We start from the raw sequence: 26,657 nt of genomic DNA, 5'->3' as shown, positions 1-26,657 counted from the left end.
CCCAGAGCAAGCAATTCATGAAGACCTCCATGTTGTTTCTCCTCGCTCCCTGTTCTTCATAGCACCCAATTCTCATCAAATCGATATCAATGTCAAGTGATCTGCGGTAGAGCTCAGAGGAGTCTCTCCAAGAGTAGTTTCTAAGGGAATGGGGTTAGAGTTGGACAAGGGTGGAACTTTTTACTTTTGTAATGGCCTTTGGCGAATTTGTTGGAGAAGTAAATGGATCTTTAAGATCACATAAATTATTGCTCCGATTGATTTGCATTCAACCTTAAGGCCTCGTTTGTTTCACGGATTTGAAGTTCGGGAAAGGGAAAGTGCTTACTTTCCTGTGTTTGGTAAGTGCAAGGTTAAGAAAATGGTTCCTCTTGCAAGGGAAAATAGGAAGGAAAATGAATCCTTCCATTCTCCTAAGGAACCATTTTCCTTTTTCATTTCCTAGCATTTATTATACTTTTCTAACATTTATTACACTATTTGTATGGCTAAAATAATTCTATAAAAAAATAAATACCAATTTTCTTCAATTATACTATTAGTTATTGATTCCATTCCTTACTGTTACCAAAGACATTAGTAGGAATTTTAATTTCCCTTTCTGATGGAAATACAAAGGAACAACTTTCCTAAGAAATCCATTCCGTGAATCAAACAAGGCTTAAGTTATCGCTTCAAACCCATTAGATCTAGTCCTTAAAGAATAAAAAGATTGTTTTTCAGTGAGTTGGACTTCTACAACCTCTTGGGGTGAGCGCATGCGACTGTAGGCCAGCTTGTTGCTCTTCTACCTTCCTCTTTGTTTTTTGGAAATCTTCTACCTTCCTCATAGTTCTTCCTCCCACTATGTAATTTCTCTTTGTTAATTGTCCAATTGTTCCTCTATCTGGAATTGATAACGGACCACTCCCACCTCCAATTCTCATTCAATTTTGGTGAAAGGGAATTAAGTATGTGGATTAGGATCCTGGAATTTTGCAGAATTTGAGAATTTTGTGTAGTTGATGAAGAGCCCCAAGTTATTCTCTGCCCAGTTTCGTATGCGTCAAAAATCTTCTCTGCCAAAGTTGATTTTTTTTTTTTTGGTATTTCTTTGGTGGTGCCTACCTTCACAACCAATCTTGTTAATTGAACCAGCCTTATAGTTTATGTGTTGTTCTTCATGTTTAGGCCTTCTGGGTTTTGTACTTTGTCCCACCTTACTGAGTCCCATCACCAAACATGGATCACATTGGTGTTGTGCAAAGAAGGAGGAGGATGGATAAAGTACTACGAGTAAAGTTAGTCAAAAATATCCTGATACCAGACAAAACCAAACAATCCCATAACGTTAATGGGAATTGAAGAAGCAACTAAAAACGAGGGATCTGGGTTTGGGTGGTAGAGGAAGAAGGAAGGTAAGAGACGGAGGAAGAAGAAGCCGAAAAAGAAAGAAAGAAAGAAAGGAAAATTTTTTTTTATTGAGGGTAAATCAATCTTTTTGGCCTCACTTAGTGCCTCATGTGCGTTGCACGTGATCAAATTAACAGCTCTGTGACGAAAATTGAATGGTTTATAAGAAAAAATAAGTTTAGGTATCATATTGATAACATTGTAAGCAGATCATGCTAGTGAAAAAAATTCTTTTATTTATTTTTAACATTTTTTTTCATCTAAATCAACATACAAAAGAGACAGGCCTGTCATACTTGAGACTTCATGTTGAAGAACTTAATAAACTATTTACCTTAACTTTATTTATTCGATCAGTAGCAGCCAAAAAGAGAAAATACGATATCGACCAACAACCTTAATTGACAATATTATTACACACACCAGAAAATGTTGAAAAGCCACCACGCTCCCTCTAGATCAATAGAGATCTCAAACACCACAGTAGTCTTTGATAGGACACTCAGATTTCATTCCTTCTGGTGTCTTACTAAAGAGAAGGAAACCAAGATGATCGAAAGGCCTGTACAGTAAGGGGTGTTTCTCATCGACTAACTCTTCAGGTACTTGCAGAATCCCACTATTAAATGCGAATAATCCCAAGGAGTATCTGGTTTTCTTCTCTTTCATGATGACTTGGTGATCACAAGAGTGTACCCTGTCGTTGCTCCATGCCTATATATCAAGTGAAAATAAAAGATATGAGAAACGGTACTGAGATTCAGGCATGTAATTGGGATTTAAAATGAAATGAAATGAAGAAAATGTTTGACATGAATTTCCCTTCCTTATCACCATTTCTAATGTGAATACCACTCTCACAACGTCATGAAGAAATAGAGACACAATTGTATGCGAACGGTGATATGAAAATATTATTTGCTTGTAATTCTTGCTAGATTATATTTTTCCTTTATGTAATTCTTACCATCTTTCACTTTAAAGTCTTTAATTCTGTTAAGGTTATGTATCATCTAATTAAATTGTTAAAAATTAAAATTCAGGATCAAACTAATCAGTTCACTATTATTTATCGAAACGTTAAAAATTGATGAAAATCTCTTATTCCTTGATGAAATTTTATTAAAAAAAGCTGAAGTGATCGACCCACCATGAATGCGTCTCCTGCCATGACTAGAAAAGATGAAGGTGATGGTTCCACATCAATCCATTGGCCGTCCTTTGTTTTTATCTGCAAACCATTGATCTCATTTTGATGAAGTATGGATATGAAGGTCTTATCTTTGTGAGGATGCAATCCCATATCAGTCTCATTCAGCTGAGGCGCTCTATATTTGAAGCATCTAAGAAGGTAAGTCGTTGATGCCATGTGAGGCTCATAGAGCCTCTCCACACCATAATTCTCAAACACCATTTTTGTCACCATTTCATCCAATTCTGCCACCAGCTTTGAGAAGGAATGAGCACTTTCACTGATTTTTCAAAGATTAAATAGTTACACAATAAGAATATATGTATATATTTACAAGAATACATTCACATACTTACGCTGGGATTTGAATAAATGAAATACTGAAAAATCATTAGTTTGATGATTATTAAAATTTGATTTAGAGCTTTAGAGTGAGTCATGAGCCACATGCACTAACCGAAACTCGTCATTTCCTTCAGGCCACATGATACTTGTGAAGCGTTGAGCTCCTTCTAATGTCGTCGGGTTATCGACACCCAGGGATTCGTAGAGAGGAAGGAAGGAATATTGTCCGAAATAGCTGTGGTAAGGCCTGTCACTGGTGTTCTGCATCTTAGTTTCCAAGGGAAGATTGAAAAGGTCTTCGAGCAAAGAAAAAGTCGAGTTGTGAAGTTCCAGAGGAACTTTATTGTAAATAGCTTCAAAGCAGCCATACTCTTCTAGAGCATACTTGACTTCCTTGCTTGCCAAGAGCCATGCATCCGTACCAGGCTTCAAGTTCTCTTTTGATAAATCTACAATGGGAACCTTAGCTGGCTGAGTTTGTGACCCCATAATTATCTGAGTGACAAGAAATGTTGTCTCTTAATTGTAATATAGCTCGCTAGTTTAGTTGGAGAATTATTGCACTGATATGAAACTTATATATAGAGAGGTGATATATAGTTGCACTGATGTCATCAGAACATATTTAGACCCATTCAACCATAAAAATGATAAATCGATCACAATCGTAGTGTCACTTTGTTTTTGTATGTGAGTAGCAGTCAACTACACAATTAGGCTATTGTCACACATGTACCTGAACGAGATGTGAACGTTAATTATTTTTTTGGTCAAAGGTTCAATTAATTTTAGAAGTGTTGTAGAGAAACTGAAATTGAGAGGAATTTGCTGTGTATTCTCATTGATAATAGGGGCCTCTTTATATAGAGGATTACAATGCATAGAATCTCAATCGTACAAGGAAAGTAATCGTACATTGAATAGGAATCTAGATCCTTCTAATTTAACCCTATTACCACTAGGTCAAGTAACCTAGAGTTTGGGCCAAACACAAATAGAGATATCCTTAATTAAACACTCCCCCTTGTGTTGTCCAAACGCGGTGTTTCTCTCGTTGTCACGTTAAAAACCTTGCCGAGTAACAAAAACCCAGTGGGACAAAAATAACCTCGGTCGAAGGGGAAAAAGAGCACAACACACCCTTCACGTTTCGAGACCATACATGTAGACATCTCCCCCTGATGTCTGCATCTCCCCTTGATGACTACGGTCATGGGAGTTCGGATAACTTCCGTAAACGATGCTACCAACATGTTTCTCGAAAGTGGAATTTAGGCAATGACTTAGTGAGCAAGTCTGCCACACTGTCCTCAGATCGAACCTAGTTCATTTTGATCTTGAGGAGAGTCTGTTGTTGCTGATTAAGCTTGGTGTTGTCGCTTTGATGTAGCCTTGCGTCATTTGTTCAAAACAAGCTGCATTATCCTAAATGCTCGTAGGCTCATCTATGGTAGACTTCAAACCACACTACTAGAAATCTGTTCATAGACATCACATGTTTTAAATCGGTCAGACTTGCCCACGATGTAAAAAAGTAATCTAACATCGTTTTACGAAAATACCGATTTAAATGTATGTCATTAACACCAGTTCTTAAAATGACCGGTGTTAAAAGTTTAGTTCGAAAATTTGCGGGAACCTATTTTTGCAAAAAAACGCTAAGTTTTTAAGTGAAATGAAGAAGCGGGGACTAAAACTCAAAACTTTCACACTTAGAAAAAAAATTGCGCCCAAATAGAAACAGATGGAAAACCCTAATGTTACTCTCCCTCGACCTCCTTCATTCTGAACTCCTCCCAAACTAGATCTCCTCCCAAACTCGACCTCCATTCTGGACCCTAAGCTCACTCGAACTCGCCGCCATTCTGGAGCTCCTCATTGCTTCCTTCATCTCCCTCTCTCTCCCTCCCTAGTTTCACAGGTAGCTAGCTCACACAAATCGAGCCATGGCTCCTCCCAGTATTCTCGGTCCTCCCGAGTTCCACAAACCCTCACCCACCACCACCGCTCCGCGCGCCACCCCAACCCAAATCCAAACCCGACTCCAAACCCACCACCGGCGAATCCTTCGTGGACCTGATGGTGGCGAATTTCAACGACGTCGGAACCAAGCACGACCTCCCAATGGGCCTGACGGAGAACGACTCTGCCACGTTTCTCTCCACCGGCAACCCCTGCCTCGATCTCTTCTTCCACGTCATCCCAAACACTCCAGGCGACTACCTCACGTCCTCACCGATGGGACTCCAATGGTGGCCAGTGTCGTGTCACTGGATTCTTCCTTTATCGCAATCACTTCATCTTCTTCACCTTCATATTCTTCTTCGTTTTTAACGAAACTAAGGCACGCGCCGAGTCTGTGACTTTGTTTTGCAGTCACGCCCTTGAGTGGGAAGAAGCACATGGCTCACACAATTGCTCACATCACTCTCGGCCTCACTCAGATTTCTTCTGTCTTTGAAGCCCCAAAGGTTTTGCTCTGCTCCGTTTCGCTGAAATATTTGGAATTTTAAAATTGCTTGGCATGTATGTGTTATTTGTATAGAGATTTTGTTATCTGGATTAGTTTTTGGTGTTAATTTTAGGAAAATAAAAATCTAATCTAGAACTACTTTGTAGTTGTTCATGATTGCTCTTATTAGTTGTTTGATTGATCTTGAGCTTTATATATGTAAAGGATCGATCTATTTTGCTGTGGTGATTCGATTTTTGTGTTTATGTGATTAACTTTTGTGGAATTGAAGCTATACATAATATGTGAGCAATTTGATTTGATTGTAACTGGATTTCGTTGTGTGATGTATTGATTTGATTGTGATTTATGAAGCTCACTAGCAGAAGAGGCCTCAAACATTGCTTCCTTATATAGTGATGTTCTACAGGTAGAGGTTCTGGGCTGTTGGTTGGGCTGATTGGGAAAAGGTGAAGTTTTCAAAGGTTGAATTGCTCCCAAAAGGCTTGGAAATCCGGACTGAAGTTTTCAAAGGTGAACTTTTTTATTTTTTGCGTATCTTGAACGAGGTTGAGTATGTTATACTGTTTCCACTCAATATTTGGAGTGCGAAATCTTGCCAATGTTCTCACACCTGGTTCATTTTAGCTTTACTATTGCCATTTTGGTGGGCCATACTTGTAATTTTTATGTTGATTGAGTTATATCTAGTATTGCTATGTGCTTGCTTCCTCGAAGGCTTGGAAATCCGGTTTCAATTGCTCGCAACAGGATTGGAAATCTGGTTTCTTTCACAGAAGGTATGGCCTTCAGCAATATTAGTTGCTCTGTTTTTTATTTTCCTCCAGTTCAATATTGCATGTAAAATCCTTTTCTGAACTCAACCATGCTTTGTTCTTTATTTATTCAACTCTTAAACTAAGGAGATATATCATTTGTGTTTATCTACTGGATGTGTGGTTGTAAATAGCATCATGGTCTCAGAGTTTACTGCATGATTATTTTTATTTGTTGTAAATAGGATCATGGTCTGAAAGTTACACATTTTGTTGAAAGAAGTTATTGTGCGTTTGTACTATTCTAACTTGCATCAGTTAGGATTACGAGGTTTAGGGAAATTGATATCAAAGAGGTGCCAACTTTTGCAAAAGGATCAGATTTCTCATTATTCATTGCACATGCTGAGATTAGTATAAACCTTGTGAGTGTGCTATTTCACTTTGTTCTCTATGATTGATGATATGTTTAAACTTACAGATTTTCCTCTGCTGAACTTGCTACGAGGACTGGTATAATCTAGGTGGTTTTCAGGTAGGAGGTGGGATCAATTCAGATAATTCTTTGCAATACATAGAAGAAGGGGCTACCCACGTCATTGTCACTTCTGTGAGTTCTGTTTTTCTCCTCTTCTAAAATTGAAAAACCATGTATATTTCTTAGAACAATTAATATCAGGAAAACATTTTCTAAAACTTGTCATGGTTTTCTTGCAGTATGTATTTAATAATGGGCAAAACCTTGAAAGGCTTAAAGATCTTGTTCGTGTTGTTGGAAAAGAAAGGCTTGTTTTAGACCTTAGCTGTAGAAAGAGGGTATGAAGTTATCCAGAATTATACGTCTTATGTCCTTCATTTGTTCACTTTCTTTACGAGGCTAAGCAGCCTCATTAGACTACGTATTCTTGAGCAGTTTTAATTATTGCCTTTGAAATATCAGTTTATTAAAACTCAGATCATATTATGAATGCTAGAACACAGTGGACGAGTTTTGCAGCAAGCTACTGGAACTATTGTATTTTTTTTTTTTTAAGCATTTTCAAGTACCATGTTTAATATATAATAGGCTTTTGTGCTTTAGCCTAATAAGCAACTGTCACACATTCGCCATCTCATTAATTTATTCAAGCCCCTCTTTTATTCGTTGGCCTTAATGTGTATCTGGTCTTTTATGTGCAGGAAGGTAAATATGCAATTGTCACAGATAGATGGCAAAAGTTCAGTGACGTGTATCTTGACAAGGAAATATTAGACTTCATTGCCAAGTATGCAGACGAGTTTCTGGTACATGGTGTCGATGTGGAAGGGAAAAAGTAAGTCATTTTTATTGCCATACATGTTTCTTTACACAATACATATGCTTACATAAGTGCGGCAGAAATATAGATATTTAAATAAATGCTCATGAAAACCATTTCCTTGTGCGAGTCTTTTTTTATATTTTGTCTGTTTCTTTATATGGTCACACTCTTTTTGTTGTTATCAAGAAAACATATTTTACCAATAAATTAGAATAGTTGAGGAAATTTGGTGGATTCCCGAATTATAAATTACTACTGATTTTACTACTGTTCAGAACATAGTGTATATGTTCTTTGGTTTACCAAGAGTCGAAGTAGTTTAGATTGAAAAGATTTGGCTTATTGCTGCTTTTTCCGTTAGTTTTAGGCAGTGTTTGGTGAGACTTCTTCTGATAATCAACTAGCAGAAGAACATATGTATAGCTGGTTTGACTTTTGAAGATGATCCAGTCGATAAAAGTGAAAAGCTGGAACGAGATGGGAAACAATGGGTTGATATGTGCTCTTCAAGGTGTTATGTACCCAGAGTGCATGATAATGTCCTGCTGCAAAAGTGGCTATGTGAGAATAATACAAAACGTTTTCTTTAGCATAATTTACCCCAACCTAACACTGGCTGACCTGAATAAAGAACTGTTCAGTAATTGGTGCTAGGGTAGGTATTCACAATCTGGTCAGTTCAAGTGTGTTTATTATACAAATAAATAAAAGCACATTTATGTAGATTATGTTAAATTTCTACTTGTTTCTGACTATATCAGGAGCTCAGTTAAGGCCCTGGAAGTCTCTCATTTTGCTAGTTACTGATGTCACTGAAAACATGTGCATATAAGTATACCATTTTTCTTGTGCTCCTTGAATCCTGTTTTCTTTTTCTTTTTCTTTTTATGGAGAAGAGTGCTCCTTGAATCCTTAAGCCTGATACTCTTAACTTTCATTTTATCTTGTGCTTTACAGATTATGAAAATAATGTTTCTGAATACAGGGTTTGTGCATCTGGCTTCTGTTATCCTTATTCTTATCTTTTCCCATCAAGTTCTTTATATGGGCAGTTTTATTATACTGTTTTCCTATGATACATCATAACTGCTTCTTGGAGTTGTTGTGATAGTGTTTTTTTTTTTTTTTTTTTTCTTTTTCTCTTTTTTTCTTTTCTCTGTGATAGCTTCTCTGAGCGTTTGTATAATTCGCTAGTATGTGATTTTCATTGTTATATCAAGAATCAGTTCAAATTGGAGCTAGTCTTATGGTTGCTCAGAATTATACTGAAATGTTCAACCAATGATACTTAAATTCAAATAATAAGTGATGCATTTTGAAATCCACAATCAGAAATTACGCAAGCATATATATTTGGCTGATTGTAAAGTTGCTCAAATGACATGGCATGTTAGCATTCTTCTTGTAGTTTGTCCCCTAAGTAGTGGTAAAATTAACAATAGCATTCTGCTGCCTATCAATGTTACTGCAGATCACTATCTTCTCTTTGATTTTCCAACACCAGGAATATTATCATGAAACTCATAAAGAAGTTAAACCTCAAGTTATGATTATATTCTTCTTTTGTGATATTGTTGCTTTGACCATTCACCATGACCATGAATGATTGATGTGCCTTCTGCTCTTCATTTGGTTGGCTTCCTGATTTTCTGCAGTTGGCTGCAACGCATTTAGTTGATGCCCATATATGCAGTGACGTTGCAAAGTATGTTACTGCATTTCTTCTTTTTTATCAACCATGATACATATGGAGCTCCCACACATAAATGTCTTCTCTAAGATTGATTTGATACATAACTATGGAAGCTAGGTAATGGCTGCAGCTGTCTTCCCTTTTTTTTCTTTTTCCCTTTGCTTACACATGACTTGCAATGTAACTGTGTGGAAAGGTGATATGGGATTATGGGGTTTTGCTGCATTTGGAAAACGAGTTTGCTTGCAATTTCATGTCTTTGCTTTTGACACAGGTACTTGCATGAACTTCTTACTCAAAGAGATGAATTTGACACCATTGCTTTGTTGATCCGGCATCTACATATAATTGTCAAAGAGACGACTTTGTACGTATTGAAGTGGCTGATTATATACAGAGTTTGGCTACCAACATGATTTTGAGTAAGACTAGTTTTTGCTTTGAAGCAAAGTTTGGTGTTGAACTTTTGTAGTTGGTTGCTAATATGTTTATAGGCTAGCCTTTGTAGGTTTTGGGGTTTTATTTTGTGAATTATGTAGAATCATGAATGAAGATGAGAAAATTAATGGAAAGCCCCAATTTTTGAATGATGAGAATGTATTTCAAAATATTTTCCCACCACCAGCAGCTAGATGATTATTTGCACATCATTCTTATATATATGAACTGATGTATATAAATGGGGAACAAAACAATAATGACAGAAAATGATGTCAATTCAGAGATTAGAAATCAGTACCTAAAACTGGACTGATGTCTCATGAATATCAACATATCGAAATGTCACCCCAAAATCGATGTACACAAAATCAATGCACATCGATATCTAAACACCAGACCGTTATCTAGTGTCAACGTACAAATCAGCTGTTATAAAGTAAACCGATTTACCATGAAATACAGGACATCGGTTTTGAAAAATAGAAATGATGTCTACAAAACTACTAGACATCGTTTCAACTAACGAAAAGCGATGTTCCTAGTAACATAAAACATCATTCTTAATAGATTAACTGATGTTGCCTAAAGGTACATACATCGTTCTCTGGAGAATAAGACGGCAAGATGCACGTAAAAATGGACACGAACAAACAAATTTTTTTAGAGACTGATGTCTACGAGTGTATTAGACATCATTTCTGAAATTGTAATCGATTTAAATGTTCACTTAGGTATTGTTCGAGATATACTTTATTAAGCATAAAATGTGAAAATATGAAGAATTAGACATACCTAACATACAAAAATATGATGATTATAACGATTATACATCGATTTGTTTTTTAGAATCGATGTTGGTTGTTGTCTGGGACATCGGTTAAAAACGCGCTTATACTGATGTCTATATCTTTCTCTACACCCACTAAGACATCGGTCGAAAATTAGTTTAACATCGGTTCTGGGCCGATGTCTATGAACAAAATTCTAGTAGTGCCACAATTGTTCGAACATGCGTAATTATGGATCCAATCCATATACATTCACGAACCTCTTCGTGAAGAGCAATGATCTCTGCATTGTTCGAAGATATAGCGACTAGGGTCTATTTCTGTAGACCTCCAAGATATCACGGTCTTTACCCATGGTGAACACTTAACCATTTTGGGAATGACCTTTGTGTGGGTCAGAGAGATACCCAGCATCAGCTAAACCTTCCAAAACACATGTCGTTTTGGGATGGGGATAGTGGACGCAGGCCAGTGTTGGCGGCGTTCCTGGTGTGTGATGGGTATGAATCCATCATCTCTCTGTAGGGATCGAACAAGCCCATATCAATCGTACCTCTCAAGTACTGAAAGATATCTTTTACACCAATCTAATGGCGTCGCGTTGGCGCAGAGCTATATCTTAGCTAACAAGTTCATGGTAAATGAGATGTCCGGTCTTATGTATTGAGCTATGTACAATAATGCGCCTATTGTACTTAACTAGGGCATTTCTGCCCCTAGCGCATCTTCGTCATCATCCTTCGAACGAAGAGGATCCTTTTCAGGATCAAGACTACGGACGATCATGGGGGTGCTTAAAGGTTTGACCTTGTCAAAATGCCTAAGCATCTATCAACACGATGCTCAAGTTCCAAACCGAGACATAATCGTGTTCTCCCATAATCCTTCATCTCAAAATCGGATTTCAAGTGTTCAGCGGTTTCCCTTAACTATTTAAGGGCTTCTAATGAAGATCATGTCCAACATGAACCGCGATAGAATCCGAAACTTGTTATGGAAACGCGTGGGCATATCCCTTCCCAATCAAGTAGTCATCTTAGTGAGCGTTTCAACCTCTTCGTAAAATGCGCTCCGTGGTCTAGAGCCACTTGACTTGGGCAAATGAAGTTCACCATGAACCTTCATTTATATTCCGTATCTAGATCCCCATAGAGATACGTAGTGACCACATTTGTAAGCTGCATGTTCAGTTATTCGGGAACTACCAAACTGACAAGGTAGTGGAGTGCAATGACATCCATTACGAGAGAATATGTCTCATCGTAGTCGATTCCAAGGCATTTTGTGAGAAGCCTTGCGCCATAAGGCGAGATTGCCATCTCTTTTTCTCATCACGCTTTCTAACGAAGACCCATTAGTCAGTAGGTTTTATGTCAGGAGGTGTTGGCATTACTGGCTCAGAAAACCTTCCTCTTCGTTAGAGAATCCATCTTAACCTGGATCGCATCTTTCCATTTAGGCCAAATCTCTCTACGTTGGCATTCATTCATCAACGGAGCGTGGTTCGATATCATCAGATTCAACAAACTCATGCGCAACGAAATGCGCAACAACATCATCAATTATGATGGAGTTTCTATCCCACATCTCATGTACACTAGTGTAAGTTTCATAGAGCTCTATATTCTCAGGAATAGGTTCTGACGTTGAGGCGTCCCCCAACAATAACCATAACTCGGAAGATACTCATGAGACGGATTTTGAGTGTCGATGATCAAAGGATTGGAATGTGCCAAAGTATCCTTCAAACCCACGGTCCTCCCATGCATCCTAGCTGGGGCCATGGCCTGTAACGCCAGAGTGCCACTCTCTATGGCGTTAGCGCCATGCCTACCTCTGTGTAGGGTGGCGCTACGTCCTCTCGTAGGGACGTCCATCCTTGCAGGCATGTTTGCAGCATATTTGTGTGATCTCGTCACTTTAACAGGGATCGAGATGAGACATAGTGGGGACAGACTACGACAATTCCTGTCGTTCCTGTTGAACATTCGTGTTCATATCTCCCCCTAACGACGGGAAGACTGTCTCATCAAAGTGACATCCGCAAATCTAGCGGTAAGGAGATCGCCTAGCAAGAGCATTAAGTGGCGGACGATAGTTGGAGTCTCAAATCCAACGTAGTTGCCCATTCGTCTATGAGGACCTATCATAGTGAGCTGTGGCAGCGCAATTGGCACATAAATGGCTCACTCAAATGTGTGTAAGTACAAAATACTTGTACCCAATCACTAGCTGTAACGCAGAGAGACATTGAGTGGCGGTAGGTCGTAGACGAATTAGCATGGCTGCATGCGATATTACATCACCCCAGGCGGATATAAGGAAATTGGTGCGCATTACCAATGTCCAGACTACCATCGTAGTCGTTTCCGCGAGACCATGTGGGTGTGTTCATGGGAATATAATGTCCAACATTAGTCCCAATGTAATAACCATCGAAAGTCTTCGATGTAAACTCTCTAGCATCGTCAAGTCCAATGGACGGAATAGGATGATCCGGGGAGTGAGCCCGTTGTTGTATGATATGTGCTAGGAGTGTAGCGTAAGCAGCATTACAGGTGGACAATGGCACAACACGGGACCAGCGTGTTGGCATATCAACCAACATCATGAGATATTTAAACTTCCGCAAGTTGGTGGAATCAGTCCACAGAATCCCTACGGATTCTATGTAAGAACATAATGAGTATTTTCATATCCTTTGCATAGGACGGTCTCAGTCCTAATTTTCCTAAGGTAGTGGCTTTGGAAAATGAGCGAGAGGCCTTAGCAGCAACCAAGGAGAGTTTTGGTTGGGCCTGAGCGTTTGAAACGCATATTGAAGCAAAGTTTGTGACTACATCACCCTATGGTGTCATGACCATGGAAAGTGGCATCCATGGCGTTATAACCATGGGGATTGACATCCATGGTGTCATGGCCATGGGTAGCGCCATATATGGCGTTGTCACAAGGGACTTGGGTGGCCATATGGCGCCCCAAGACGGCTGCAGCGCCAGATGCTGCAATTGTTGCGGTCTTGCTAAGTCCAGGAACCAATTTTTGGTTCTTGCTTCATTTCGCTCGAGGGTGTCCATGTGAAGTCTTTAGTAGACGGATCACCATATCATGACCAGGGTGACTTATCCTGTCGAGACAAAGCCAATATGTGTCTAAATCCAAGAGATCTTCTCTCATAACTTTATTGGATTTAATAGCTCGAATAGTGACATAGAGTCCACTAGAGAGACACATAAACTTCTCTAAGATGCGCCTTCGTTCGCAATCATTAGAGGCATTGCAAAGGAACTCATTTCTGTTCTCTACACGCGTTTTCGCATGGAATCCGTTGGTTATCCATAGGTGCGAGATGCCCTAGGAGCGTAGAGAGTTTCTGTGACATTAATCAAGGTGCCATTTGGCAAAGTGAACTTGGGCTATTCCATGTCCTTGAATGAATATTGATGGCCCATGCCATCGTAGTCACAAAGTAACATGCTCATGAATGGAGTCATAATGAAAAAAACTCAAAATTTTATTCATAAGCCAACGGAGTACATCATTGTCTCTTAACCATTAGGACAATCTAATCCAAATGCTAGCTAATGCAAAACAAAGGTAGTCGTTTGACTTCTTTCGGTAACTCCAAAATAAATATGACCAGGTGAGTAGAGAGATGTCGGTGGAGCAAAGCTCGCTTAAGTACCACTTATCTCAAAACCTTCCTAGACATCACACTCATTTTGGATGAGCCTATGTGAAGAAAAACTAAACCAATGGCATTTACTACATAGTGTGGCAATTGCCTATTACATCTCTTGGAAAATAAAGACTTAAACAGAATTGGCGATCTATTGATCCCAGCCAAATTTGTAGTCTTAAACCCTTTACTCTAGATCATCTTCTTGATCTTCTTGTTCCACATAGTGAGCTTCTTTTGCTTCACAATATGCTTTGTAGGCGGTGACAATTTCTTCACGAGCTCTACAAATGTGTGCCCAATGGTCAGACACTCCACATCGAGAACATACATCTATTTGCTCAAACTCCATTGATTGAGGCACTTTGAAAGCGTCATTTAGATGGCTCTTAGTGTTGGTGGCGCCACCAACATGGCTAGAGGCATTGCCTCCCTCTCTCTTTCCACGTTGACCTCTTCGGTTCCGTGTACGCCTATTTTGGCGATTACCTTTCCAAGTAGAGCGATTATATGGACCAGAACGTCCAGAAGTATCCCTAAGATTAGGGTTTCGCTCTTGGCGCCTTCTCTTAGGGGCGCGACTATAATTGGATTCCGGAATATGCTCTATTTCCATGGATCTCGAATTATAGTTCTTCACAAGAATGTTGTCATGCTTTTCAACGACATTCATAGCTCCAATAAGCTCATGAAACCTTGTGATCCGTCCTGCAGTAACATCGAATCGATAGTTCTTAGCAACCATCAATGCAGAGACGGGGAAGGTAGAGAGAGTCTTCTCAATCAACATCACATCTGTGATCTCTTTACCACAGAATTCCATTAAGGATTTAATGCGAAGTGCTTCCGAGTTGTAGTCAAGAACTGACTTGAAATCATAGGAGCGGAGGCTATGCCATCTCACTTCTAGGTCAGGAAGCAAGGAAGGAGTCACGGACGTTGCCAAATCTTTCTTCGAGTGAGACCCACAGCCTTCTGGGGTCTTCTTCATTCATACACTCGTACTGGAGCGAATCATCCATATGACGAGTCATTAGGATGATGGCTTTCGCCTTATTTGCCTCTAAGGCTGCTCTATTTGCTTCCAAAGCTTGAGCTTGCTCAACAGTTAGCACGTCCTGGCTAGGCTCGAGAATCGTATCCATGATTCCATCGGCCTTGAGATGCTGGCGGACATCACAAACCCACCTGTGATATTCAGAGCGAGTTGTTCCCAATGGAGCAAAGTCCAATTTGTTCAGGTTACTCATCCTGAAAGAGAACAAGAAATTAGGGTTAGTTTCGGAGCGTGAAAGGCTACCACGAAAACATATAAAATTTCTGAGCGTAGTCGCTTCCAAGAAATTAGAAATTTCCGAGCGTAGTCGCTTCCAAGAAATTCGATTCCAAGAGGGGTTGGATTAGATCGAAACAATGATGTGTGTGGTCGATCGTTTTCTTCTCAACAAACTCTTAAGTTTGGAGGTCTCTACAAGCTCCAAGCTTGGAGTGAGCACGAACCCCCACAGTTCGGCTATTGGTCTCCCCTACGAAGAAGAAAGGGGGGTAGAAGAAGGGATGTTGGAAGTCCCCGAGAAAAGAAGAAGAAATTTGAAAAAAAAACTTCAAAAACGGGAACTTTTAGAAAAATTACCTTAAAAGATGGTCGGAAAGTTACTGTAGCTGCCGGAAGTACTGTAGCTACCGGAAAGTCGCCGGAAGATGGCCGGAAAAGTCGTCGGCGGTCGTTGACCGGAGGGTTGACTGTGGTTGACCGGCTTGCTGACGTGGCACTAGTGCTGACGTGGCGCGCTGACGTGTATGCTGATGCAGGCGCTTACGTGGTTGGGTTCCGGGCTGACGTCACTGGGCTGCGTTACTGGGCCGAGCTTGCTCCTTCTGCTACTGGGCTGGACAGCTCCTTTGCTTCTGGGCCGAGACTGGTCCTCTTCTGGGCTGGGCTGTGCTGGGTTGACTGAAGGACTAGATGATCTGGAAGGGCAGCCGGCGGTTCAAGACGGAACAGATTCTGGTTACCGGTTTGAGGGCGTTTTGACCGGTTCCGGGGAACAAAATTCTGGTTCCGGTAATCAGGGGTCAGATTGCAGCTTCTGGTAGAGTATGGCTGCAGGAGGATGGGAGAAAGGCCTTGAACCGGGCAGAGAGACTTCCGTTACTTCCGGTGGCCGGTTCGGCGGTATTCCGGCCGGTTCTGGGGATGGGGCCGCCGGTTCTGGACTCCTGGAGTTGAGATCTTCAAGTTGGGCGGCTGAGGTTTCTTGGATTTGAAGGCTACGAATTTAGGGTTTCAGGGTTAGGGCTCGTGCTGATAACGTGTTGTAGAGAAACCGAAATTGAGAGGAATTCGCTGTGTATTCTCATTGATAATAGGGGCCTCTTTATATAGAGGATTACAAAGCATAGAATCTCAATCGTACAAGGAAAGTAATCGTACATTGAATAGGAATCTAGATCCTTCTAATTTAACCCTATTACCACTAGGTCAAGTAACCTAGAGTTTGGGCCAAACACAAATAGAGATATCCTTAAACAAGAAGTACTATATATTTGCATTTTCAATATTGCAGTGTCGTTCTTCTTATCTATTGGCCTTGTTGCCCTACGCGATTGGCGCTTCAAAAGGCGAAACTTTAGCTCATTATGTTATACATAGTTTGACGACCGATGTAAGGAAATAAGGGTTACATTAACTATATTCAATAGGGAATTTTGCATAATGAAGTTAAAACTGTAGAAGCAAGAGATATTTGGAAGAGAAAATTAATCCATGTAATATGGTCACTTAAATTAGGCATGAATATGCAGATCGATGCGATGAGTAGTAGTACCAACCTTAATTAACTTGTTTCCAAAACTGTTCGGTTTTCTAGTTTAAAGACAATAATTAACATATGTCAATGTCTATGATCAAATAACGTACGTACGTTATATAAGTTGTTTAATCAATAAGCTAATGATCAGTTTGATTACTGATTCTATGACTACTTTTATTTGTTATACTGGTTCTATTTTTTTTTTGAAAGGAAGACGACAAACTATATTAAGTGAAAACTGAGGAGTACATGGAGCGATGTACAAAACATCGAAAGAACGCAATAAACATAACGAGATGCACAAACGCATCTGTAATGAAGAAAAAATAATAAAACATAATTAGATGCACAATCGCATCAAGAATAAAAGGTAACCAGGTAACCATGTGACTTAATGCCGTAAGGCATTGTTGCACTGCATATGTCACTGAAGCAGTGTAATTAGGAGAGTAACCGTAACTGTAACGGATGATAGGACCACCTAGGAGAGGCGATTCGCTCACCAAGCGATCGAAAGCGACCAAGGGTACCAATACCAGAACCTCGGATTTAGGCAGACGAACTCTTAAGAACCAGAACCAATACCAGAACAAAATGAGCAGCTGTTTCGGATCCAAAATCCGAATTAGGGAAACACCCGGGTCCCAAATGCGGATCCAAATCCGACCTGAATCCAAAATCAAGTCTGCCAAAGCAAACATGACCAACATCCAGGCCCAATTGAAACAGCCACAAAACCAAGCCCATACGAAAACACTCTGGGCACCCGAGCGGTTGGGCACCCTTCCTGAGCCACTCCTCCACGCCGCCGGGCCGCACAGCCGGGCCGCCGAGACAGACCGCCGCGCCTTCAGGGTAGCATGGCAGCGACTAACCCGAGAACACTGCAACCAGATGGCCTGATCGAGATGCCTCTTGTCAAACGAACCTGAACTCAGTGCCTTTATCCACCAGAGGTCAAATCGCCGCCGCCGGAGATGGTCTGATCGCCGTGACTCCAACCAACGTCGAAACCACACGGCATCAACCCTACTAGCCAGAGAGCATACCGGAAAAAGAGAGCCTGGATCCCAAATGCGATTTGAATCCACAGATCCGCAAAGGATTCTCCTTCTCGAACCTGCCGGAGGACGAGCAATATCACGCCAACCAGAAGGCGACCACAAAGCCCAGATCGAATCAATCTGAGGAGGAGTGAACGACCTCGCTTCAACACGGGTCGAGGACCTCGACTTCTGGAGAAGAGCAGAGAAAAAGGGGGAGACGGCCTGGACCGTGCTCGATAGCTGCGACACCAGGGGAAGTGCCGGAATTTTGCTCCATCGGAGATGGAGGAAGTTGCAGAGACGCATACCCATGGCGGCGATCTCTCTAGGGTTCGGGCGATATCTCTGGGTGTTAGGTGTTATACTGGTTCTATGATTAGTGGTAACTATATTAATTTCTCAAACTGGGTCGGTAAGTGCTCGTTACTGATTCATAACAGCCTGCGGAGGAAGTTCATGAGAGAGTTTGACAAGCAAGTATGACATAGATATCTCATCGAAAAAAAAAGTATGACATAGATATGAATTTTTCAAATGAGAATCTATTTCACTTCACATGCAAAACTCATTTACCTTAACAAATAATTTTTCTTAATTACTACATGAATGTTGTAGTGGTAATATTTATTGTCAAAGTGCTAAATGATTACATGAAAAACAATAGGGCTAATTACTGATTACTACTCTGTGGTTTAGGTCCAAAATCAATTCAATCTCTGCACTTCTAATTTCATCAAAAACACCCATGCACTTTCAATTTTGATATAATTAATATGTCCAATATCTATTAGTCTTCCGTTAAGTGAGTCCATTAACTTGCTAACTTGACTCATGTGAGACCTATATTTTATGACTTGGAGATAGGTGGCATGCCTAGTATGCTTGCTCAGCTTAGGAGTGAGTCCCACTAGGAGTGAGTCTATTAACTTGTTGACGTGACTCATGTGGGACCTATATTTTATGACATGGCGATAGCTAGCATGCCTAGTATGCCTGGTCAGCTTAGGAGTGAGTCCCACTATGGAAAATCTATCAACCATAACTTGAACCCACAACCTCTTACATACAAGTCATACAAGAAACCACTACACTAACCTCACAATGTTATAAACTATCTTCAGATTATATTTATACTATATTCCTTATAATATCAAACAAAAATATTTATTTATGATATTCGGTTAACCTAGTTTTTATATTAATACTATATCCCTTGAATACACTCATGTACTTTGAAAATTTCATCATTAAGTTTTTTATTTTGTTTTGCTTCTAAGTATTGTTGATGAAGATGAATTATACTTGAGTTTAAATTGAGCCAAAAAACAAACCCAAGTTAATGAATATTTTATCCATTGTTAAAAAAAAAAAAATTATTTCTCATAAAATAAAAAATGGTTAATGAATTTTTGTTTGGAACTTTAAGAGATATAATTCGACGAAGACAAAATTCAAGGGACATGGTATAAATATAAAAACTGTTGATAATTTATAGTAATGTAAGATTATTATCATGGTGGTTTGTTGTGCCTCTTGCATTCTAGAGGTCATGGCTTAGAGCAGTAATTGAGTCATTTGTTAGAACACTATATTTTTGATAGATTTCTAATAGTGGGACCCACTTATTCAATCACAATGTGACGTGTCATTAAAGTGGAGCCCACCAAGTCCATGCAAACTCTTAAGCTGACAATGAATGCCACCTCATTGCCATGTCATAAAATATGATCCTACATGAGTCACGTCAGCAAGTTAACGGACTCACTTAACGAAAGACTAATGGATTGGACCTATTAGATCAAAATTGAAAGTGCAAATAGAGGTGTTTTTGATGAAATTAGAAGTGCAGAGACTGAATTGATTTTGGACCAAAACTACAGGATAGTAATCAGTATTTAGGCCAAAACAATATGTATGACAAATATACATGTACCAATTTTTTTTTTTTTTTGTCAACTACATGTACCACAACCTTACCCGATAGCAAAACATAATGAGCCCCTGATGTTGCAACTCCATGTACCACAACCTATTGGTTTTGGCTGTATAAACGACAACACGTTAAACTATAAAACTAAATGACAACACTATAAACTTATTATTATAGTATTGTGATGATTTTTTTAGTTAAAACTAAGCTATTTTTGTAATATTTTCAAGTAAATTTTTATGGGGAGTGAAATTCACACTAATCTTCACTCCATGTTTTCTTTTTGGGTATCTTAAATTTTTTCTTTTTGTGTAATACCCCGAAAAATCCAAATTAAATTATGTGGATTTTTAGAAATGATTTCACGATAGTGGGAGCGAGTACGAGGCTCGGAGGAATTGTGGAATTAGTTCGAACGATTAATTTTCGAAAAACGAACGTTATTTAGGGGGTCTCAAAAAGTGACTTTTTATACATTGGGAATTTGGGAAAACTTCCTTCATGAAAGTTGTAGAGGACATTAAACCGAGTGCGTGCATATGTGGTACGTAAAAATCGGAGTTCGTATGCGAAAGTTATAAGCAAAATATGAAAGTTACTGTTTATGGTAGATTGGTATAAATTTGAAATGTTACTGTAGCCAGGTAACTTTTCTTTCTTTTCTCTCTCCTTCCCCCGTGCTCTCTCAGTCTCTCTCTTCTGCAACTCTCTCTTTCTCTCTTCTGCAACCTCCTCTTTCACCACCTCTAGACCACCAAATGGCGAGCTGCGAGCATCGATAGACTCGTCTCTTCCTCCTTATCACGCATGTGGGAGTTGTTTACGACGATTTGGCCGGAAATGTGGAGATCGAAGCCAACATTTTTACTGTAGCAAATTAGTCAACGCCGATTTCCGGCCACCTCCAGTCATAAACCCAGGTCCATTAGAAGCGCCTTAAGCCGCTCTTCATGCTCGCCAAGTCTCATAACCCAGATCGAAGCATGGAGGAAGAAAGCATAATTGGAAAATTTCACTGTACATCGGAGTGCTTAATTGTTCGGCTACTTCAAGGTATTTTCTGACTTTGTCACAGTTGAGAAAGTGATTGGAAATGTTGAGATGATGCTGTGGATGAAATTTGGTGGCCAGAGGAGGTGGTTGACCGCCGCGTTGACCGCCGTTGACCGCCCACTGACCGCCGCTTGTGGCGGCGTATTCGACCATATTTTGAGTTTTTATTATCTAGGTGATGATCTACGCATCCTTACGAGCGTTTTGATATATTACAAGGTCATTTTAGAAAACGTTGATAAATAGTGAATTTATGTTTTGACGTTACTATTTAACGTTTTTACGTTTTATCTTCGGTTTACGATCTGTGAGGATCTGACCATCGGTTTTGCTTCAATTTTGGATATGTTGATCGTATGACTGTCCCGGTGACCTTGTGAGGTCACGGGCGAAGATCCGACCGTTGGATCTTCGTATAATTGAGAAATAGTGATTCGGAAGGCGATTCGTGAGAATCTGACCGTCGGATTTTCATATAATTTTGTGGAGATGTTAGTAAAGGCGATTCAGGAAGATCTGACCGTTGGATCTTCGTGATAATTTTGGAGGATGATCCTAAAGGCGATCCGTGAGGATCCGACCGTTGGATCATCATTAAATTCAGATCCGACCGTTGAATCATCGTTTAATTTGAATCTGAGCGTTGGATCGTCGTTTAATTTCATATTTGAGTTGTTGGCTAAGTCAAGATCATTATTGGACTAGGTGATTGACGGTTTGAGTTGGTGGACGATTGTGGATCGTATTTTGAGCTGAATTGAAGACGCAGCGGGATTATCGAGGTGAGTAAACCTCACGTGGTTCATATTACGAACCCAATATATTTAATTGCTTTATTTTGCAATCATATGAACTATTGTTGGTGTATTAGACATTCCTGTGTGAATGTCTGTATATATATTATTACGTGAAATAATATGTATTGTTGGAGTTGTGTTGAGTTTATTGTTGAGAAACAATATATTGTGAGAGGTATTGAGTTTATTGTTGAGAAACAATATATTGTGAGAGGTGTTGAGTTTTATTGTTGAGGAACAATAAATTGTTGTGATCTGTGGAGATCACTAGGTCACGAGGTGACCATGGCATCTATTAGTGAATCACGCTCTCGTACCGGGCTGGTGGTTATTAATAGTATTAAATCGTAATCACGTCTGTGGCCGGACGAGTGGTTACGTTCAGTTAGAGCTCTAGTCTGTCTGCCAAATGTGGAGTGACCTTATGAGTGAAATTGAGAGTAACTCATAAGTGTCAATATATATATGGTAACCTTATGAGGGAAATTGAGAGTAACTCATAAGGGTCTATATATATATATGAGTCTGTCTACCAAATGTTGGGAAATCTTATGAGCGAATTTGAGAGTAACTCATAAGTGTCTATATATATATATATATGAGAGTGAGTGATCTTATGAGCTAAATTGAGAGTAACTCATAAGTGTATATATATATATATGAGAGTGAGTGATCTTATGAGCTAAATTGAGAGTAACTCATAAGTGTCTATATATATATATGAGAGTGAGAAAGTAACGTGGGTTTGTGGTGGTCTTGTAATTTAATAAATCAACAGTTCTTTCTTGTTTACTCATACTAGCTGTCAAAAGCTTACCGGGTTTTGTGTTGTTGCAACTCCCGGTACACTATTCAAATTGTGTAGCGGGTAATCCTACAGGACAGGAGAACCAGGACGGTGACCGTGCGGTTAGAGCAATTGTTAGAGTTTTACAGCAATTGTAAGTTGTGAGGTGTGTTATGCTCATTTAGAGCTTTACAATATTGCTTGTGAGAGTGAATTGTAATAATGAACTCGAGGTTTCGAGATTTGGATTTTGTAATTGTAATTAATTCATGTTTCGGATTTGAATTTATTATTCAAAATTCGGGGCGTGACAGTTTGGTATCAGAGCGTAAGGTACATATTTGGTGATAATCAGTACCTCCCGAGTGATGGCCCGTCTGCAGCGGATCCCCATCATATACTCTTCGGTACTGGTAAAATCATTGGGTATGTCTTAGTATGGGGTCTAGACAACGTGTAAGTCCGTAGGACGGTAGAGTTGTCTACTAAGTTCGTATTAGAATAAGTTTAGTTTCCGCGAGTTGTGATCTTCGAGGAATAGGAACCTCTGGATTTAACTCTGATGAGTCGGTGAGGTAGAGGTCGAGTCTGATGTAGGGACATGACCTTTCTATGGAGACAGTTGAGGATGAGGTGGAGGCATTAGAGGTTGAGTTGCCTAGTCTACCTGTAGTTGATGTGATGGATGTTATTCTTGGGTTGAAATGGTGAAAGAGATTGAGACCCTAGGAATAGTTGAAAAGAGAATTGATCTCACCAACTCAAGATGATAGGAGTGTGAGAGATTATGAGACAGAATTCTCAAGACTATATTGGTGTTCGAGTGTAGTGATGTAATTTGGGAGATACTTATGTTACCTTTAATAAGGGTAGTATGTCAAGTGATCATGGCATAGGTTGACTTTGTAAGTGAAGTGGTGGAGCTTGTGTAGCTTCTTTGAGTTATCACCTTTGAGGAATGGGAACCTTTGGATTAAACTCTGGTGGAGTTATTGAGGATGGTTTTCACGAAAAACAGTATCCTTATGTGCATTGTAGTCGTTGGTTGTTGGGGTCATGGTGTTTGACCAATGCTTGTATCTAAAGTCGTTACGAGTATTTGACTAGTAGTTGTGATACTTTCCATTAGTTGGATATGCAGATGTTTTGAGTTGAAGAATACTTAGCAGTTATTGGTTGCTTAGTGATGGAATTGTGTTATAATGGAGCATTCATTCATGCACAGTTGTTTGGTGTTTAGGATAGCTACTATATATTAGCTAAATGTCGGGGTGTGGTTTGAGATCTGCGGATGGTATTGGAAATTATTGTGGAGTGCTGGTTCACTAACTATTGTTGAGTAGTAATGCATAATTCGTTGTTACTATGATGGATTTTGTGTATGGTTGACTTATGGAAAGATTGATATGACCTCGTGATAGGATTGACTGTGAAGAGACATTGTGTTGATGTATGAGCTTAGGTAATAACGTTGTTTTCAACTCTAGGAGTGCTAGGGTTGTATAACTAATTTATGAGGCCAGATACTGTTGTGAGGACAGATTATGGATTATGACGTGGTTAGTGTGAAGTGCTATAATCACAGAATTTTGACCCACTAGATGTTGACTTACCACCAAATGAGCAGTGAGGTGATTCGTGGGTGAGATACTGAGTGTGGTACCAGTATCGATTAGTGGATGCTAAGATGGTACATATTGCTTGTTGAAGCAATTGATAGATGGAGTGATCGAGATTTTTTTTAGAGTTGTAAGTGTAACTCTAAAGATGTGGGTTTTTCCTAGCTAACTCAGGAAGTGTTTAGCTTTATTAATCCCTAATTCTAGCGACGAAATTATTGTGTTTGGTTTGACTCAGAGGATACTAGCTTGACCTCTGTGTGACTTAATTGATTGCTAGGTTTTGAATGATTGTTTGTGATAAATCATTTTGAAAGATGTGTGCAGCAGAGTCTCGATGGTTTTGAAAAGAGTATTAAGTGACCAAGGTTCGATCCTTGGTGTTGTTGTGGTTAAACAAAAAAAGAAAAAGAAAACATGCACACAATCTTATTGATTTTATATTACAAAAAGGGAAACGAGGACTATGCTATACTAAGCCTAGTCAGCAGCTCCGGATGGGTTGAGGCTGAGCTCAAGAGAAACGTTTGAGCCACTGTGGTAACCGCCTGAGCCACCAGAATAGTAACCAAAAGCGCTACCTTCCTCGGAAGTAGCCTTCAGGTTACCAAAGACGTCCTCGCCGTGCACGGGGAACAGAGGAAGAGTTTGAACCTCCTGGTGATCTCCTCCTCGTTGTTGCAGGGATGTTTGTCCTCCTGTTGTGCCAAAAGAGTTGTACTAGTATTAGTGTTGAAGTGTGAGGAAGAATATGAAACAAAATTTAAATCAAGAAATCCTTCATTACCAGTAGAATAGGTGGAACCAAAGTTGAGATCAATGGATCTACCATCATCAGTAGAACTAGTGGACCCAAAATTGATGTCAATGGATCCACCAGCTGGCCCAAAATTGATGTCGATGGATCCACCAGCACCAGTAGAACCAGTGGACCCAAAATTGAGATCAATGGATCTACCAGTACCAAGAGAACTAGTTCTCATGGGCACTGGAGCAGCCTGATTACACCTATTCATCTGCTTCTCTCGAGCCCTGACGTTCTGGAACCAAAAGTAAATGTTCTTACCCTCAACATACCCATACTGGTTCAGCTGGAGACAGATCTCGTGAATCTGCTCTGTAGTTGGGCACTTAAATCCCTTGACATAGTAAAGATCCTTGAGGATTCTTATTTGTTCTGGAGTAGGAATCCACCTGGTACGGCTTCGCCAGAAATCCATGTTGGCACTACTTCCAGCTGCTTGGGTGTTTCCTCCCTCCTCTGTTGGTTGCTGTTGTTGTGGTTCCATTTGTTGCGGGGTTTGGAGCTCCATTAGTTGCAGAGTTCGTGGCTCTTGGGTCATGGGGTGAGAGGATGTGGAAATCGAGGAATACATGGTTTAGTGTTTGAGGGAGATTTTGTTAGAAGGATTGGAGTTGTTGAACTGGTGATTGGAGATCTGAGATTCTCAGAGGAAAGATGAGATCGAATCTTCAAATGGAAGAAAAGATCTGAGAAAGAAGGATTGAAGATTTGGAGGAAAATATTGAAGATCTGAAAGTTCAGAGGAAAGATGGGATTGAATCAACTAGATGGGAGAGAAGATCAGAAGAGAAGGATTGAAATTGATGAAGAAAGGATTTGAGAAGAGAAAGGCTGAAGAGTTGAGAGAGAAAGACTTGAGCTCGGAAGAAAAATTTCTTTTCTTTTGGAGTGAACAGTTTTTCTCCAGAATGCACCTATTTATAGAACAAGGTGAGCAGATCTCCACCGTTGGATGAACGATCTCAGAATTTGAATCCACGCGTTGGATTAAAGTCGCCCCGAAACCCGGAAAAGCTGTTGGCGCGTGTTGAGCGTGTAAGGGGACAGGCCGAACCTCGAGGCGCTGTGGCAGACAGCTGTAGCCGAAAGCAGATTTGACTGCCGTAAATCACGGAAGGGATAAGCCGTGACACAAGTGGGCCGTACTTGGGCCTGTCTCGGATCAAGGCATCACTGTAGCTGTGGGTGGAGGCCTGATGGGCCGAGTTTCAGAAACAGTTTTGGACATGATGGGCCGAGTTTCTGAAACAGTTTTGGATGAGTTGGGCCGGATTTCTGTAACAGTTTTGGATACGTTGGGCTGGGTTTCTGCAACAGTCTTGGATGTTTTGGGCCGAATTGTTTAAACAGTTGAAACAGTTGGTTTAAATAAAAGGATTTGTATGGATAATAACGTGAGCAGCCGTGCTCGAGTGGTTGAGTGTACAGTTCGTGTACAAGAGGTCTGAGGTTCGAACCTCGCCTCTCGTTTATTTTTATTATGTTCGTTATGACATAATAAGTATAAAATTTGTACACATTATATTAAGCACAGCTTGTGCTCCAGTGGTTGGGGGACAAAGGTTTCGTGCGGCAGGTTGAGGTTTCGAACCTTGCCTTCCCCGTTATTTTATTTATGTCGCTTATGACATAATAAATATAACACGTGAGCATATATTAATGAAGGCAGCTCTTGCTTCAGTGGTTGGGAGCAAAACCTTCGTGTTCGAGGTCGGGAGTTCGAACCTTACCTCTTACAAATATTTTTG

At 40.0% G+C, this 26,657-nt stretch overlaps 1 protein-coding gene and 2 long non-coding RNA genes across 11 annotated transcripts; 2 read left to right on the top strand and 1 right to left on the bottom strand.

Annotated features, from left to right (window-relative positions):
* Positions 1–1,602: 1,602 nt before the first annotated feature.
* LOC133739466 (probable 2-oxoglutarate-dependent dioxygenase AOP1) lies at positions 1,603–3,480 on the bottom strand. Its single transcript, XM_062167249.1, has 3 exons — positions 3,042–3,480; positions 2,543–2,864; positions 1,603–2,106 (listed from the first exon to the last, which is right to left on the bottom strand). The coding sequence occupies exons 1-3, from the start codon at positions 3,416–3,418 to the stop codon at positions 1,864–1,866; spliced, it is 942 nt and encodes a 313-aa protein (XP_062023233.1). The 5' UTR covers positions 3,419–3,480; the 3' UTR covers positions 1,603–1,863.
* Positions 3,481–4,434: 954 nt separating this feature from the next.
* On the top strand, positions 4,435–9,746 carry LOC133739432 (uncharacterized). Of its 9 annotated transcripts, XR_009860633.1 has the most exons (7): positions 5,626–6,181; positions 6,639–6,767; positions 6,875–6,973; positions 7,337–7,470; positions 8,930–9,001; positions 9,114–9,268; positions 9,426–9,746. It is a non-coding gene; the product is annotated as an uncharacterized LOC133739432 (long non-coding RNA). The 9 variants fall into 9 exon arrangements; XR_009860636.1 differs by lacking the exon at positions 8,930–9,001; XR_009860626.1 differs by lacking the exons at positions 8,930–9,001; positions 9,114–9,268; positions 9,426–9,746 and adding an exon at positions 4,435–5,400 and having other exon boundaries at positions 5,812–6,181; positions 7,337–8,433.
* Positions 9,747–20,555: 10,809 nt separating this feature from the next.
* Positions 20,556–22,727, top strand: LOC133739420 (uncharacterized). The gene is made up of 3 exons (XR_009860612.1): positions 20,556–20,901; positions 21,607–21,683; positions 22,564–22,727. It is a non-coding gene; the product is annotated as an uncharacterized LOC133739420 (long non-coding RNA).
* The last annotated feature ends 3,930 nt before the right edge of the window (positions 22,728–26,657 follow it).

This window comes from Rosa rugosa, chromosome 1, assembly GCF_958449725.1.
Source record: "Rosa rugosa chromosome 1, drRosRugo1.1, whole genome shotgun sequence".
Classification (NCBI taxonomy): domain Eukaryota; kingdom Viridiplantae; phylum Streptophyta; class Magnoliopsida; order Rosales; family Rosaceae; genus Rosa; species Rosa rugosa.
Note: the sequence above shows the minus strand (reverse complement) of the source record. Positions and strands in the feature narration are given on the sequence as shown.

Coding starts and splice junctions, on each gene's coding strand:
- LOC133739466 (XM_062167249.1), bottom strand. CDS start 3,418: ATGGGGTCACAAACTCAGCCAGCTAAGGTTCCCATTGTAGATTTATCA. Junction 2,865..3,041: donor GAAGGAAATGACGAGTTTCG/GTTAGTGCATGT, acceptor TTGAAAAATCAG/TGAAAGTGCTCATTCCTTCT. Junction 2,107..2,542: donor TGGCAGGAGACGCATTCATG/GTGGGTCGATCA, acceptor CTTGATATATAG/GCATGGAGCAACGACAGGGT.